The sequence below is a fragment of the Eptesicus fuscus genome, chromosome 12, assembly GCF_027574615.1.
Source record: "Eptesicus fuscus isolate TK198812 chromosome 12, DD_ASM_mEF_20220401, whole genome shotgun sequence".
Taxonomy (NCBI): domain Eukaryota; kingdom Metazoa; phylum Chordata; class Mammalia; order Chiroptera; family Vespertilionidae; genus Eptesicus; species Eptesicus fuscus.
This window is the reverse complement of record NC_072484.1, coordinates 10,192,509-10,209,318: the sequence shown is the minus strand read 5'-3', so window position 1 is coordinate 10,209,318 and position 16,810 is coordinate 10,192,509. Positions and strand designations below refer to the sequence as shown.

The window sequence follows — 16,810 nt, the reverse complement described above, 5'->3', positions numbered from 1 at the left end:
CACTATCCCAGGAGGCCTGGCAAACCCAAGTGCCTTGCGTCGAGCTCCCCGGGTCGCCTAGGCAACGGGCGGGCGCCCCGCCCAAGCCCGGAGTTCCGGAGCGGAGGAGGGAGCGAACCCTGCTAGAGGTCTCGCGGGGCTGAGGCTGCTTCCCCCAGCCCACCCCCTGACTCCACCCCGCGGAAGTGCTGGCTGACCTGTCCGACCACTGATTGGCCTCCGTTCTGGGGGCGGAGTCCACGGCCGCGCGGTGCGTACTTCCGGCTGCCGGGTTGACATGAAGAAGCAGCGGCTAGGGCGGCGGTAGCGGTGGGAGCCGAGGCTTGCAGCGGGACTCCCGGCGGAGTGCGCGACGCGGCCTAGAGCGGCAGACGGCGCGGTAGGCCGAGGAGGAGGCGCAGCAGCCGCCCTGGCCCGTCATGGAAATGGAAAAGGAGTTCGAGCAGATCGACAAGGCCGGGAGTTGGGCGGCCATTTACCAGGTGCGGGAGCAACCCGGAGCGCGGCAGGCCCTTCGCTTAGGCCGCGTGAACCTTCCCCTCAGAACCCCGAGTCCCGTGCTTCCTCTGGGTCTCGACCTGTGCGTCGGCCCTGCTGCCTGAGGAGTCAGTCCGACGGCGGCAGAGGCCGGCCCCCTCTCTCTTTGTCCCTCGGGTGGGCCTCCGTCCCTCCCGCACCTCGCAATTCCCTTTGAATCCCCCACTTACCTCGCATCCTCCAGCCCGCTGACCTCTCCAGCCCCGGGGGCCGCGGGTCTCTGCTCTCCGCGCGCATCCCTCGCACCCCGACCCCGCCCCCCTTCCTATCCACTCTTTGTCCCCAGGGGTTGGTAGAACGCCCCCACCACTTCCTTTTCTAGACGGGACCACCTCAGACTCTCTTCCTTTGTCTCCCTGGGAGAAAGGCTTCCTCCCCCTCCCTCCTTCACATTTCCTTTCCCCTAGTCTCCGTGTGCTTCGGGAGTCCCAAGGATGACAGTCCCCTTCCCTCTTCCTGTTCATTCATTTAATGGATACGAATCGGCGTGCCTGTTCGTGCTAGGCACCGCTGAGGCGTTGGAGGTAGTGTTCACTGGATAAGACAAGACCTTATCCCTCGTGGAGCTTAGAGTCAAGTAGGACAGCCAAACACATAAGCAAATAATTTAAGATCGTGACAGGTGCTGTGAAGAACACAAAACGTAAGGGAAGGTGGGCTGGCTGCCTTAGAGAAGGGGGTCAGGGCAGGTCTAGCAGACATCTGCTCTGTGAGCTGAAAGAGGAGCAGCAGCAAGCCAGGCAGGTATGGGGCTCAAGATCCTTCCAGCCAGGAGGCCTGAGGTACCCACTTCACTGGGGCCAACATACTGTTACCCTTTCAGACAAGGGACCATTGGTACGGAAATCGCATCTTTCCCCGATGAGCATCTTATCCTTTGGTCGTGGCTGAGATGATTGGGTCTTCCAAGTCCTCCTCTACTTGTGGGCTATGGTGGTGCATTCAAGTTAGGAAGGCAGGGTTTCTGACATCTCTCTAAAACATCAGATTAAAAACACGAAGCGGTCTGCCTTCACCAGCAGCTAACTCTCTCAAGAAAATATGTGCTCCTGATTAAATGTCATTGCGGGGGTTGTGAGGATTAACCAAAACCACACTCCATATTTTAAATAAACGATGTACAGAATAGAGAGATGTTGTTACTTATGTAAAGGGAGAAGGCAGTTTATTCTGTCTCCAGCTTATAGGCTCAAAAGGCAAATTGTGAGATCTATCAGCTGGTAGTATTAAAAGCTATTTTGAGCTCCACTTAAAAAGGAAAGAAAGCTTTAAGCAATTCTTGGGTATGCTTGACTAACAAAAAAGCCTTTTTTTTGGCATGCTTGGTTTCATGTAGATTTGCATCAAGCTTATTTGACAGGATTACTTGTACTTAGACCATAAAGTATATTAGTTATTGATAAATATATACAGTTTGTATCCATTGTCTAGTCTCTCTGAAGTAATTGAGTGAATTTCACTAGCGACTTTGAGAATGTGTAGACATGCTGTCTGCGTCAGATTTAATGCAGTGGAATCTGAAGTGGTTCTTAATGACAAAATTGTTCCTCTGAAGTGTTGGCTATTATGATATGCCCCGTCACAAGTGGAGGTGGCCTCCACGAAGCATTGGGGAAAATCTGTTACACCGAAACAACACATTAATATTCTAAAAACTCATATTCTAAGAGAAATTGATTTCTTACTGTTTTAAGCCAGAGCTTGGAGCATGTTCGTCTTTAACTTCCCTCCTTGTTCTTAAGTTTCTTTCTCTACCGTATTTGAACTCCCAAGATTTGCAGTATGTCGAGATTCCCTTAATGGATGGCCACGTTCCTAGAGGTGGTTTCTTTTGACATTAGAGAGTTGTCCATTATGGGCTTTCTCACCTGTACTGTACAGGTATTTTTGGTTTCTAACACTGAAATCAGAAGCTCTTCTCCTTTTTGAGTTGAAAAGTGGCTCTTTATTGGGCAATGTGGCATTTTTAAAAACAGAGTGCAGATGACCTTGAGTTGAAAGTGGCACATTTCCAAAAGTGTGTCAATTTACCGAAACCATTATTTCTCAGGAATTCAAAGAAATGTGTTTCAGGTTGGAAGAAAATGGAAGTTAAACAAAATTAACCATTTATAGCATGTCACGATGAGGACAGCCTTGTACAAAGTCATTTTAAGCTTGCTTAGTCTATTGTGATAAGAAAAATATAATTTCTGCTTAAAATTTTGTAAACAAGGCAGTGCAGTTATTTCTTATGACGCTAACTTCTTTTCTAACTAGAACAAAAAGATGCAGAAACTTGGCAACAATTGGGCAATGAACAAAGGGTAAAGTAGACTTGAATGCTGAGGAATGTGGTAGCTTAGAAAACAAAAGTGTCAGGCGAAGATTCTATGTAAGCTTAATCTGATAAAGTGAGCATAACTGTGTTTTTAATTGTTAGCCTAATAAATAGTATAGGTACTAATGAGCATTTAGGTTTATTAAAAAGATAGCTTTGATAGCACGTGTAGATGGTTTAAAAATGGTTCTCTATCATTTAAACGATTGCGTGTCTGGTTTGAAAAGTGGAAGTAATACTAGTGAGCTTAGAATTTTAGTTGGTCTGGCTGTCTAAGAGGAGACAGAACACAGATAGGGAAAAGGGATTGGTTTTTGGAGCTAGAATGAAGAGAAAACAGAACTCGAATTAATGAAAATAGCTGATAAGCTGCCCTCCATCTGTAGTTCAAGGTTGGGGTCAGGTGTTTTGCTCTTCCTCTCATCTCTAAATTCTTTGATTCTCTGACACTGTTCATTACCTTTAAATGTGAATGATTTGATTGTTTCACATAAAGGAGGTTGCAACTGTAGCTTATGACTTGAAGACTAAGATTTATTCCATGTTAGAGGCAGGCTTTGTAAAATGGGCCACTCTTCCAAATGACTTGTTTTTATAGCTGCTTTCATTATGAAATATGATCTAATGCATATCTAGGTTAAAACCATATTATAACAATAGTTCACTAAAATTCTTCACTGCTATATACAGTATATGTTTTTATAATCCAAGAAGATGAATATTAAAATTTCCTAATGTTTATTTAAATACCATTCTCTTCAGAGAAAGACTCTGTTTTGTGAAGAGGAGACAGATCTATACACTATGACTCACTTCACTTAAAAAAAAAAGACAAACGGAAATGACATGGAGAGATTGGGAAGTTCTAGTCATCTTGAGTGACCCATTAGATCTAAATGTGCTTGTTTAGCCCTGGTTTTAGTGAACTAAATTTAGGTGTCTGTTCTCCGCTTTGGAAATGGTGTAAAGACCTTTGTAATTGTCGGGCTTATATTAAATTAACTAGGAGCACAAGGAGAAATAGTGGAGGGAACTTTCTGCTATCATTATTTGTTTAACATCACTGGCATATTTATAGGAATACTTTGGTACTTTTGGAAGTACATAAACAGGTCAGCTGGGGGATGATGGTAATGCAAATGATCTCCAGTTGCCAATTATCTGCATTTTAGCATGAATAGCTCCCCAAAATCTCTAAAACTACCTGGTATTGAATAATGTGTTGAATGTACTAGTATACTGAATTTTATGATAGAAATGAATATGAAATTTCCTGTAGGGAGTTTTTTCAGAGTATAAACTGTTAGAATAATGACTGTGTCTTTTTCTTTCTTTCCCTTTTTTCCTTTTTTTTTTTTTTGTATTGTCTGTTTTCTGATCTCTTAGGGTGCAGAAATTTTGTCCTATGATGGGCTTTAATTGCAGGTACTTTTTCTTAAGCCTACCTGAACCCATATGTATTTTGCGCACACTGGCATTCCTCCCTGCAGTGTTTGTGTTCATTCGTTCATGGTAACCAACTAATACTGACAGATAGGCTGGGCACGCTTCGTGTTCCGGAAAATGGGAAGTCTAGCTGGGTCATTGTTTCCAGGACAGTGTAGTTTGGTATCAGGCACTCGGTGTGTTTTCAGTATCCAGTGAGTGCTGGGGATTTGGACTAGTTTTTGATTCCCCCTACCACATTTTGTTGATTGGTCACCGTAGCATTCTTTCTACCACCCCAGTGGTCTAGGTTCTTAAATCTATAATCATAAAAGCATAATATGCAAATTGACCGAACAGCTGAACAGCAGAACGACCACCTGGACGCCCTTCTGGATGACCTGGACAAAGCCGGGGCTGCGAGGGCCTATTCTTGCACAAATTTCGTGCATCGGGCCTCTAGTTTTGCTTATAATACTATAGTTGTTTGTAGTTTCACACTAGAAACAAGTGAGACCAGTTACATACTATTATGGTCCCTCAAAGTCTCTCCACATCTCCTCCTACCCGCCATGTATATTCTTTACATTATCACTGGTAATTGTGTTAAAAACAGACCTGAGTCAGGTCACTCCTCTGTTTAACTACTTCTAGTGTTTTCATAATACCTGTAAGGTCCAAACTCCTTAGCATGGCAGCCAGGTTCCAGCCATCCCCTCCCATGTACCTCTATTCTAGCCACACTAGAACGTATAGTGTTTCTGAAACATCCTTTGTGTTGCCTGCCTTTCCCACTCAAATGTGTGCCTCCTCACACTTAGATAGATCTTTGTTGTCTCACCTGTGTGTTTCCATACAACTTCATACTTATCTCTTCTGAAGCCTTGCTCTCATGGGAGCTGTTTCTTTAGATCCAGATCTATCTCCTCCAGAGTCCAAGCTTCCTGAGGCCAGCTAGTCCATCTTTTCACTCATCTTGGTGTTCTCTGCACCTGGACAAACTAAGTGCCTAACAAATGCTGAATTGAATTGCTTGTCAGCACTTTGCCAGGCCCTGACAATATAAAGACAAGCAATATCTGGTTCCCAACTCCCATTCTAGGGAGGAGAATGGTAGTAGAGGTCACTCTTGGAGAAAATCATCACATTGTGAGCCATGGCCTGATGAGGCAATTTAGTATTGCCCACTTGGTGACTTGGAAGAAAGGCTTGAATTTATACCAAGTAGAAGTTGATACCACCAGTTTGTCTCACAGGAACTTTAAATTAACAACCAATTTATACTTGGTCTGAGGCAAACTTAATAGGAAGTTTCCAGGTGATACATCTGTCTCTAAGAATTGTTGAATTACTCTATCCTCATCACTCTTGACTTGTTTTCACATGCCTTCTAGAAGGGCTTTGCATGTAGTCAGTTTGTAAATGGTTTTTGATTGTGGGATATAAAATATGGTTCTCTGTAAAGTAACAACCCTACAAAGTCTGCTTTTTTTCCAAAGTATAAATGGTAAAGGTTAATATTTTTGGCCTTTGATCAAACTACCTTCAGGCCAAGAGAGTAATTTAATCTTTTGCTTTTTCTCTAGTCTTAGCTCTAAAACTAACAGTGCTGAGTGGGTCCTTTCCTTTCTTTAGACTTCAGTCCCTTCCTTTTTAAAAGTTATCATGGACTAGCTGATCACCAAGTTCACTTCAAGTAATAAAAGTCTTTAATGTGCTCACAAAGAAAATTTAGTGTTCCTGAAGTAATCCTTGTAAAACATTGTAGTGGGTACTCAGTTTTGTAAGGTGGGTGGGTGTCAGTGGGTACAGTTAGGCTCAAAAATTGATAGGAATTTTCTAAGTCTAGCTGAGGACTCAAAAGAATTGACTATTTTCCCCCCAAGAGGTATTAAATTAAACATTCTTAATAAGTAGGGTTCATTTGATTTAGTAATGTGGGAAAATGAGTAGCCCTGACACATGAGTTATTTTTTCTCTTAAGTAGCAATTGGGTGGTTTTTCCTGTAAAAGATAGAGGAACTGATTCTTGAGAATTTACGAAAGATTCAACCCAAGCTAGGTACATGAAGAGTAGCTGCCCTTTATGTTGTAATTTTTTAAATAAACCAACATCTGGTCTAACTTCATTTGAATAGTGTGATAGTTCACATAATCTGCCATGTTTGAGAAGAAAGTACCTAAGTCTCCAGCATTTTAGAAATAATGCTTTGCTTTGTGTAGAAGTGGGCTTCCAGCTCCTGCCCTCTCCCTTTTCAAGGCATCTTGACATAATCACGAGTCTCTGACATTTTGTTAATTTTGAATGTCTGAAAACTAGAAACGACCATTTCACGTGGAAGATTTTCCCTCCAAAAATAAAGAGCCAAAGAAAAGTTAAGTGCTCCCTCCCCTGCCCCCAAATCAGTTGATCTTTGGGATGTGGTACAAGTCATACTGCAGACAAAGTAATAACTACTGATAAATGATTTTTAGCCTTTTTTTTCTTAAGTGACATGCTTCAGTTAGCAGTTCTGAATGCTTGTTTCTACCAAGGCAATGAAGTTTTACAGTACATAATGGTGCTTAGAGTTGGTGCTTCCAGAAGTTCTTTAGTATGGACTCAAAAAGTAAACATGGCTTATTAGCAAAGTGACGCTTGAGGCCTGCATTTTCTTTGGAGAGTATGTGTATTCCCTGCTACTATTAATCTAGTACTGTGCCAGGAAATTCTAAATCCTTACTGAGGCTTAACCACTGTTGATGGAAACCTTTGGGCCCATGTGTTCTGTGTCCTGGCTGGGATTCTTTTTTACTGCAGAAGTTTCTTCCCAAAGACTGAGTGAGACGGGTTTTCTTTACAGATGAACAAGGAAAAGCCTCCTCTGTGTTTGTGGCTTTGGTGGGTGAGCGACACCACTTGCAAGATGAGTATAGCCAAGCTAGGTTTCCAAAAGTGTATTTTAAAAATTTATTAGTTAGTGATTAGAGAAGGAAAACTTTTCCTTGTCTCTGTTATGAAACATCCCTCCCCTTTTATTCTTCATGGATTTTATTGATGCTTCTCTTCCTTTTGAAAAATACAATTTAAAAATTGCCATGCTGAGTTCCAGCAAACAGCTTAGCTAATTTTTATTCTGATGAGTACTGAAGAACTCAGAGGATTGTATACTATTGTGAATTGCTTACAGGAAAGTGGACATCAAGTAATTATTCCAGAGAGTTGGAGTTCTCTTAAGAATCTGGGCTTACTTAAAAATGTCTGCAAATGAAATCAATTCTGAATGTAACTTAATTCAAGAGAACAAACAGGCAAGCTACATTTAGCATATATGGTGAATTAGCTTTACATTCCCTGATGGTTAAACGTTGATCACTGTTAGATTTATCCCTTTCAGATTTCGTGCTGCCTCACTATTCAAATAGTCAGGGTTTAGTTTGCTTCTGCAAGGATGAAGGCAAAGGATGCCTTCACAAATATTTGTGTGGCTCCCTTTAGCACAGAAAGAAGGGGCCTCTGAGAAGATGTCCAATGGTCTTTTTGTGGGGGAGGATATTCTGTGTTTTTTGTTGAAAATGATTTGCTTCATTGTTTTTACCCTGATTTGGGGTGTAATTTAAAAGCATCTTAGGTAAGAACATTATTGTTCTCCACCACCTGGACACCACCTCTCTGTTGACAGGGTCTTTAGGATTGTCCTTGGAGGTGGGCTGAAACAGAATGGTGCAAGATCAGGAAGTTGCATTAAGCCACCACCACATTTCTGGAGCAACCCCAGTACACTAGGTCTGTGGTCGGCAAACTGTGGCTCGAGAGCCACATGCGGCTCTTTGGCCCCTTGAGGTGGCTCTTCCACAAAATACCATGGCCTGGGCGAGTCTATTTTGAAGAAGTGGTGTTAGAAGAAGTTTAAGTTTAAAACATTTGGCTCTCAAAAGAAATTTCAATCGTTGTACTGTTGATATTTGGCTCTGTTGACTAATGAGTTTGCCGACCACTGCACTAGGTGATTTAGCCACACATAAGGATCAGCTGGTCCACATCGCTTGACTATTCCTCGGGAACCCACATCCTGGGTTGTGGGTTCCCAAGGAATAGGTGCTTTACATACTTATCGTGTACCATTTCTAAGTATATTTAAATAGTCCTCATGTCCTACTACAGTTTTCTTGATATACCTACCCTAGGAATATTAGTGTCATTGGCAGTGTTTTATTTCATCTGTTCTTGCCACAAATAACTACCCAGGTCTTCTACTTTCCCTTATTTTTCTACCTGCTAATAAGAATGCTTTTGAGAGTTTGAGTAACAATATTGAAGAATCTACAGTGGCAGCTGGTAGCTTCTGTACTCATCTTTACTTCAGCAATTGTTTCCATCCTTTGGGAGCTTGAATTCCCCCCCCCCGCCCGTCCCCCCCCCCCCCCCCAATTTATGAAAACATAGTTGTCATGCAGAGAGAATCACTGTAAAAGTAGTTGACATTGAATAAACTCATTACCTTTTTTTTTTCATGAATGCATATTTGTCAACTAAACTTCCTTTTGCAACTTGTTCCACTACTTGATGACAACAAAGCTTTTGTGTTTCCCAACAGACTTGGTTCGTTGGAAGATGTTGCTTTTGAAAATAGAAAATAAATGACTGTAGGAGAAGGCAAGCTTTGGTTTGAAGTAGGAGTCTGGTATGTCCCTATGCTCAGTGTGAAACACAGCTGGAGATGGGTGTGGTCCATCATCTAAAATTTCCTATCTTCAGTTTGAGGAGGTGGTTACCATTCTAACCACTGAAGAACTGCACGGTACATGCTATTTTATTCACAGGCAAAACTTTGCATTCATGGTTTCCCTTGCACTTGCCTTCAAATTAATAAAATGTCATTTTTTTGGTAGTGTTTACATGCCAGGTCCATTTTAGAAGGAAGAAAGGATACAGTTGAAGTTAAAGGATTAAATTGGCACCACACCTTTAGTTTTGTAAATGCCTTTAGTGTTTGATTTTTTAGGTTGATCATAAGGAAGTGATAAGTATGTTAGGTTATTTGTGGTTTGAGCTAATTTTAGTCTCCTATTCTCAGCTTGCTTTATATCCTTTGATATTAAAACATGGTTTCTAGAAAGACAAATTTTGAATGTAGGACACAATCTATATTCTCTACTTAGACTACATTTCAAAAAATACTTCTCAGTTCTTTGGAAGTTGGACCGTTTGAAAATCATTGGTGCCTTTGCTTAGTTGCTCTACTTTCCCAGCAAATAAAGTAGATTCTTTCATAGAAGTTTGGAACTCTTGTTCCAAGCCAGTGGCTAGAAGGGCATAGTTGATATTAGAGGATTTAAAAAAGATTCCGACCAACATGAGATGTATCGAAGCAAGGCTTTGATTGTGTAGGAAACCTTCCCTACCCTATCCTTTTAGGTGGTAGAGCCTTTTGCTCCTAAGGGCTGAGGTTTGTGTCTGTCTGCAGTACTGATTATTGGTTTCACACAGAACAGTTTTGTTTCAAAGCTGTAGTCCAAAGCTCCCCCCTGCTACCCTTAACCAACCACCTCAAACATGACATGCCTCCAGGGACTTGTGAGGTAATGGAAAAAGAAGACGGGCTTCTGAGTCTGCCTTTGACTGTTGTGGGACCTGGAAGGAGTTCTATGCAGGATCTGTAAAATGTGGTGATTGGACCAGACAGCCTATAGCATGATTTAGATCTAACATTCTGCATCTACGTGGTCACAAGAGGAGTCAGGAAAGTGGGCAATCTTTATGGAAAAAATTGGGCTTTCATGTCCGACAAACTGGGTTTGGATGTTCTGTGATCCTTATTATCTAAAAGTGGGACAGAACTTTAAAATTTCATATTAACTCAAATTAAAACTTTAAAATATCCATTATTATGTTCTTAAGAAATAATGAAACACTGTGAAGGCATAAATCAGATTATTTTATAAAATTACCAAATGCCACACTGATGAATGCAGTTCCCTTTGAAATTTTTCTCATGTCTAAAGGGGATTATTGGGTTTTGTAATTGGTTAAAAAAAAAAAAAAACCACTCATGCAAAGGAGAAATGCACAGTCTGATCTATGTTCTATCCTCATTCATAATAAAACTTAATAATAGCTAACATTTATTGAATTCTGTTATGTGCCCTAGGCACTGTGCAAAGTGCTTTGCATGCAGTGCCATTTATTATACACCATAAATTGGTCTTTAATAGCAGGAAATGTTTTAGGAGGACAATTAGGTGTCAGAGCTTGGATATTCTTCTTCGCTTGAGGTCTTCCGTGTCCTGAAGTCAGCTTTACATGCTCACCCTGATACACAACTGCACAGAGAGAAGAGGAATTATGCGAAGACCCTGATTTTTAATACAAAGGAAGGGATAGTTTGTAGATTTTGACTTTTGCCCACGTTTCTGATCTCTTACCTAGATAACACAAGTTGGCCACCCACAGTCATATTTGGCTTGGTTCACATAGTGTTTTAACAAAAAGAGGAATTTACATTTTGGTCATTGTTTATAAATCAGGAGAAATAGCACAAAAATCTGGACTTCTGGCTCCTCTTGAAAAACCTGAAAGCCACATTGTCTGGTCCCCTATTGGCAGTCGTCTGCTGAATTGGGGGCATTGCTCCTGCTGGACAGACTCGTGTGTTTAGTTCACAGTCCATGTGAGTCACATTGTCCTCACTTATGTGTGCTACCCAGCCCTTGGACACACTTAAGTTTGCATCCTCTACTCCATGCTGAGTTTTTACTTGGAGTTTGATATTAATGTTAGATTTAAGATAATTTAAGCCCTAGCTGGTTTGGCTCAGTGGATAGAGCGTTGGCCTGCTGACTGAAGGGTCCCGAGTTCGATTCCAGTCAAGGGCACATGCCTGGGTTTCGGGCTCAATCCCCAGTTGGGGGCTTGCAGGAGGCAGCCAAATCAATGATTCTCATCATTAATGTTTCTGAATCTCTCTCCCTCTTCTTTCCTCTCTGAAATAAAAATATGTTTTTTAAAAAGATAATTTTAAAAACAATGTTTAACCTTTTAAGTAGTTGATTTACTATCTTTAAATGAAATCAAAGCAAAGGAAGACTAGAGTTAAAGGTTTGGTGGTTAGTATGAAAATGCTTGAGAGAGTGTCCTTGATATTAAATTTCAGGATAAAATCATGGCCTAGATACTTCTTTCCTTCCTACCCTTCCCCTTTCTCTTTTCATCCTTAGACCCCTTCTGCTATTTTGAGGAAGTTGGAAGCTGCGACCATTTTTTTCCACCATGGGCAGCTGAGTGGGACTGTATTTTTATACCATGTTCAGTTATTTCCATGAACAATTTTTAAAAATATATATTTTATTGATTTTTTACAAAGAGGAAAGGAGAGGGATAGAGAGCTAGAAACATCGATGAGAGAGAAACATCAATCAGCTGCCTCCTGCACACTCCCTACTGGGGATGTGCCTGCAACCAAGGTACATGCCCTTGACCGGAATCGAACCTGGGACCCTTCAGTCCGCAGGCCGACGCTCTATCCACTGAGCCAAACCGGTTTTAGGGCTGAACAATTTTTTTTTAGCTCTCACCTGAGGATATTTTTTCCATTGATTTTTTTTTTTTTTAGAGAGAGAGAGAGAGAGAAACATTGATGTGACAGAGATACATTGATTGGTTGCCTCCCGCACATGCCCTGACTGGGGCTGGGGTTTGAGCCTGCAGCTGAGGTACGTTCCCTTAACTGGGAATCGAACTCATGACCATTAGGTCCATGGGTCAACGCTCCAGCCACTGAGCCAAACTGGCCAAGCTGAACTATTTTTGATGACCAGCTTGGAAATTAAATTGAGTGGTCTCTGTGGAAATTGGTAAAAAGGAATGAGATATGCTTGCACTGAGAAATCTAATTATTAGTGTTTTTAATGACTTACTCTATGATTAGGAATGATACTGTTTATTATCTGTCTCAGCTCATGATTAGATAATTTTTCTACCTTACCTTTTCTGTCAAGGGGTGAAATAAATGATAGCTATGATAATAATAAAATATATAGGTTACAAAGAACGTGTGTTGTTAAAAGTCTTTATTGCTATTTAGCAATAGAAATGCATATTATGTTATAGGACATGCTTTTTCTTTGATCCTTGAACATCTATTATTTCATAGGGGTATGTTGTATATGACAAATTAGAACAAGCAATAAATAGTTAAGGAAGATTATTGACCATTATAAAACAATCAAGGTGTTTGTTCCAAGTTTTGTACCTTCCTTCCAAAAGCTGAATCTCAAAAGGACAAAACCAACTTGGTGTTTTAGCATTCCTGAATCATGTGGCATGATGGTATAGCCACTTTATATTTTTTTGTATATATGAAATTAAAATCAGTAACTGAAGACCAACTACTCCATGAAATGAAGCTTTTCATCTATCCTTCATTTTCTCTTCTATCCTAGAATTATAAGCTCCTTGCAGGCAGAGTTCATTCAGTTACTCAACAGATATATGAGCAGCCCTAGGTGCCAGACTCTGTGCTAGATAGTGAGGATAAGTGGTGAACAAGATTTGGTCCTTGTCCTTAAGAATCTTAATACTTAACTAGAGGCCCAGTGCATGAATTCGTGCATGGGTGAGGTCTGGCCGGCCTGCCCCGATGGGGGCCCATCAAGAGAGCTGGCGGTGGGAGGGGCCGCAGGTGGTTGGCCGGCTGGCCCCACCCCCAATCCGGGTGTTGGGAACCGATCAGGGGTGTGGCCGGCCAGGGGGAGGGGTGATTGGGGTCTGGATCTGGCTGGTTGGCTGCTACAGTGCGTATCATAGCCAACAGTCGTTCTGGTCATTCCGCTTTTCTGGTCGCTGGGTTTATATACATATATATAGATAGTCCAGTCAGCAAACGGGCTGAATATAGAGACAATCCCAGTTCAGAGTGTTAAGAGCTCTCATAGCCCTAGGTTCCAGGTATTGTGGGGACACTCAGGAAGAAGTAGCCTATTGGGATTGGGAGTAGGAAAAACAGATGGAGGACCGATTAGGTAAGGATAGTCTAAAAGTAGCATCTAAGTGAAGATTTCAAGAGCAAGTAGGTGGAAGCTCCATATGTTCTCCACATCCCTAATCTGGGGCTTGCTTTTTGTTCTTCTCTGTTCATATCAAATGTTTTGTTAAGTTTGAAAACATAGAAACATATTTAATTTTCTTCCTCTTAGGTCTTAACCTTTTGCACTCGGATGTCGAGTGTGACTTGACACAGTTAGCATCGGTAGCAGCTCGAGAAAAAAGCAAGCGAGTGCAAAGGGTTAATCCTCCTCCTCCCATTCCTTCACCCTCCCCCCCAAATTCATATGCTTTCTCTCTCTCTCTCTCTCCCCCCCCTCCACATATATATATACTAGAGGCCCTGTACACAAAATTTTGTGCACTGGCGGGGGGGGGGGGGGGGGCGGTGTCCCTCAGCCTGGCCTGCATCCTCTCACAGTCTGGGACCCCTCGCTCCTTACCGCCTGTCTTCAGCAGAGGCGGGAGAGGCTCCCACCACCACCGCTGCGCTCGCTAGCCTTGAGACCAGCTTCTGGCTGAGCAGCGTTCCCCTTGTGGGAGCGCACTGACCACCAGGGCCGCTCCTGCATTGAGCGTCTGCCACCTGGTGGTCAGTGCACATCATAGCGACCTGTCATTCCACCGTTAGGTCTATGTGCATATTAGGGTTTTATTATATAGGATGGGTGGGCAAAAGTAGTGTTACAGTTGTGAGTACACGAAACATGGAGTTTATTCTTGTATTATTATTTATTAACTATTGTATTATTTTCTAGATGAACAGCTGTAACCCTACTTTTCCCACCCCCGTCCAACCCCCGTATATATGTATATTGTTTCCCCTCTCTGTTCTTTTCTATTTCCTCTGCCATTACTTCTCACCTTGATTGTGATAATGACCTCTGAACCCTTCTAATAGAGTGACATAGGGAAGGTTACATTGTGGCATTGACCTCACACCACCAAGTAGTGAAGTAATCTGTGTAGGTGTCTTCTCCAGGATGATGTTTGTATTCTGGTAAGTTGTATACCCCTAAAGCACCAACAAAGGTGTGTTGTATTTAGTAGGTAGGTTGTGCGGTATTCATTACAATGAACTGGTAAGTTCTGTGTAAGGAGTTTTATTTTTCTTACCCAAGTATATTTGCAGATACTTAGTCTGTTCAAAAAGCAGAAGTATAATATATTTAATATGCAAAGTACCTTATTTTGTGGTGGTTGTTAATCCTCACCTGAGGATATTTTTTCCATTGCTTTTCAGAGAGAGTGGAAGGGAGGAAAGAAGGGGGGAGAGAGGGGGGGAGAGAGAGAGAAAGCATTGATGTGAGAGAGACACATTGATTGGTTGCCTCCCGCACACACCCCGACTTGGGACAGGGAGCAAATTCTAAACCCAGGAATCGAACCCCCGACTGTTCCGTGCGACTCTTCAGTGCATAGTCTGACCCTCCTACCATTGAGCAACACTGGCCAGGGCAGCAAAGTCTCTTTAAAAAGAATCTTTAAGTATAAGACTGACTCACTAAGAATAAATTGAAAATATGTAGCTAGCCCCCTGATTTGCAGCTGACACTATGAGAATAAAGATCTCATTTTTTCATTGTGAATTTTAAAGGATATTTTTAATAATACTGGCTGGCTTATCCCATTATGTGGTCTGTTTATTAGCAGTTCTTCATACACAGATGGCTTTGTTTGAGTGATTCTTTCAAGTACCTTGTAAAATAAGTTTACTGACAGCCTACTTTTAATGCCTAAGTGAGAGTCTTTAAGTTTTAGGCATTTTAATATTTTGGATGTGATTACAAATTCTGAGATTTTATGATTGATTTAAATACAAAATTATCATCCTGAGAATTCTAATGATTTACTGATTATTGCTTGTTTTCCATTCATGTACTTACTAAACTTTTTGCTTGTCATGTAGAAGCAGTCAGGATTAGTTATCTGAAAACCATTAAAGTTTTGAAAACATCTCTTTTTTCCTTCTGCTAATTCTGGCTATGAAGGTTATGTGTGGAAGTGGTCCTGAGCTTGACAATTAAAAAAATAATTGTCACTTATTTCTAGTCATTAAAGACTTGAAAAGGGGAGAGTTTTCCTTACAATGGATGACAAAATAGAATAAAAGAAGCTTTGACTATTTTTCTTTTAATGGTGGGGTGATGACTAAGTGTGGGGTTTTTTCTTGCTAGTTTTATTTTGGAGTCATTTACGTGTCACTAAGTAGATGCGATAGAACATACATAGCAGAAGTAGACAGATTCACTAAAACATAGCCTTTAAATGGCCAAAATATTGCAGGAGAAAGCAATTGTTTTTAAGACACGGTGAGTAAGAAAGAGTTATAAAAAGACATCCTTTATAGAATAGAAGTCCATACTCTGGATAGGACCTCCAGTTCATTGATTACACTTTTGTCTTCAAATTTGCTGAAGAAAGTAAAACACTTGGGGTTGGAGGGGAGATAAGGATGTGAGTGTGTGTATACATCATAGAGAGGATTCATCAAGATTTTCTAGTCAGTAAATTGCCATATTGGGGAATTGTTTAATTACTTGCCTATATTAAGTGGGCCCCTGTTTCAAGGCTGCTGTCACCCCTGGGCCATGTCATGTTCATTCAGGCAGCTGACCCTATACCCTCACCTTACCCCCTGGAAACTTCACATTCCTTTTCCTCTGCCATCTCCTTCCCATTGGCATGCCCTGGCCTTGGGATCTTTTCTACCTTTGACAGATCATTGAGCTCAGCCCTTCCGTTCTTCAATCACGGCCTGGTGTGCTTCCACATGCCCTCACTCAGTTACTCCTTTTCCTCTAAGTTTTCTTTTGCAACTAGATTTCCAGCTGCTGCTCTCACCTTATGCAGCTAAGACCAGTCATTTGAAATCTGCTTCTCCAACACTCCTAGTCCTTTTTAAAAATATATATATTTTTTATTGTTTTTTTTACAGAGAGGAAGGGAGAAGGATAGAGCGTTAGAAACTTCAATGAGAGAGAAACATAGATCAGCTGCCTCCCTTACGCCCCGTACTGGGGATGTGCCCGAAACCAAGGTACATGCCCTTGACCGGAATCGAACCTGGGACCCTTCAGTCTGCAGGCTGACGCTCTATCCACTGAGCCAAACCAGTTAGGGCACTCCTAGTCCTTTTTCCCATCTTCTAGCCATCAGCATACTTGACGAACTCTAGCTCTGGACCAGGCCAGCCACCTGCCTTTCTCTCCTTGGGGCCAGGCCTTTAAGTGCTGTTGGAGAAAATCTACCACTTTGTAGACTGAGCCACTAGAAATCCAGTCTCTCACTTCGTATCTTTCTCCCTCAGTTCTGGCCATCATATCATCCATCCTTTCTGCCTCATTTCTCTCACAAGGAAAAAGGAGCCATTGTTCCTGTCTAAGGCAAACCTTATATCTGTGCTCTTAACACCTTCCCAGCTTACCTGCTCAAGGCATCAAGTCACAGTTTAGAGACTCTTTTATGTATCCTTAGCCCTCCCGGTCTGTTGCCAATTTACTTGG

At 41.7% G+C, this 16,810-nt stretch overlaps 1 protein-coding gene across 4 annotated transcripts in view; it reads left to right on the top strand.

Moving 5' to 3' along the window:
* Nucleotides 1-219: 219 nt before the first annotated feature.
* The window catches only part of PTPN1 (protein tyrosine phosphatase non-receptor type 1), a 75,526-nt gene continuing 58,935 nt past the window's right edge, over nucleotides 220-16,810 (top strand). For 3 of the 4 annotated variants that reach the window (XR_008557576.1, XR_008557577.1, XM_008141177.3), the window contains exon 1: nucleotides 221-482. Coding sequence is in view for 2 of the 4 variants with exons in the window: in XM_008141177.3 (XP_008139399.1) it covers nucleotides 420-482 (63 nt within the window). In the remaining 2 variants the exon portion in view is untranslated. Of the gene's footprint in view, nucleotides 483-16,810 lie in introns of all 4 variants that reach the window. The other variant, XM_054723596.1, reaches the window with a different exon arrangement.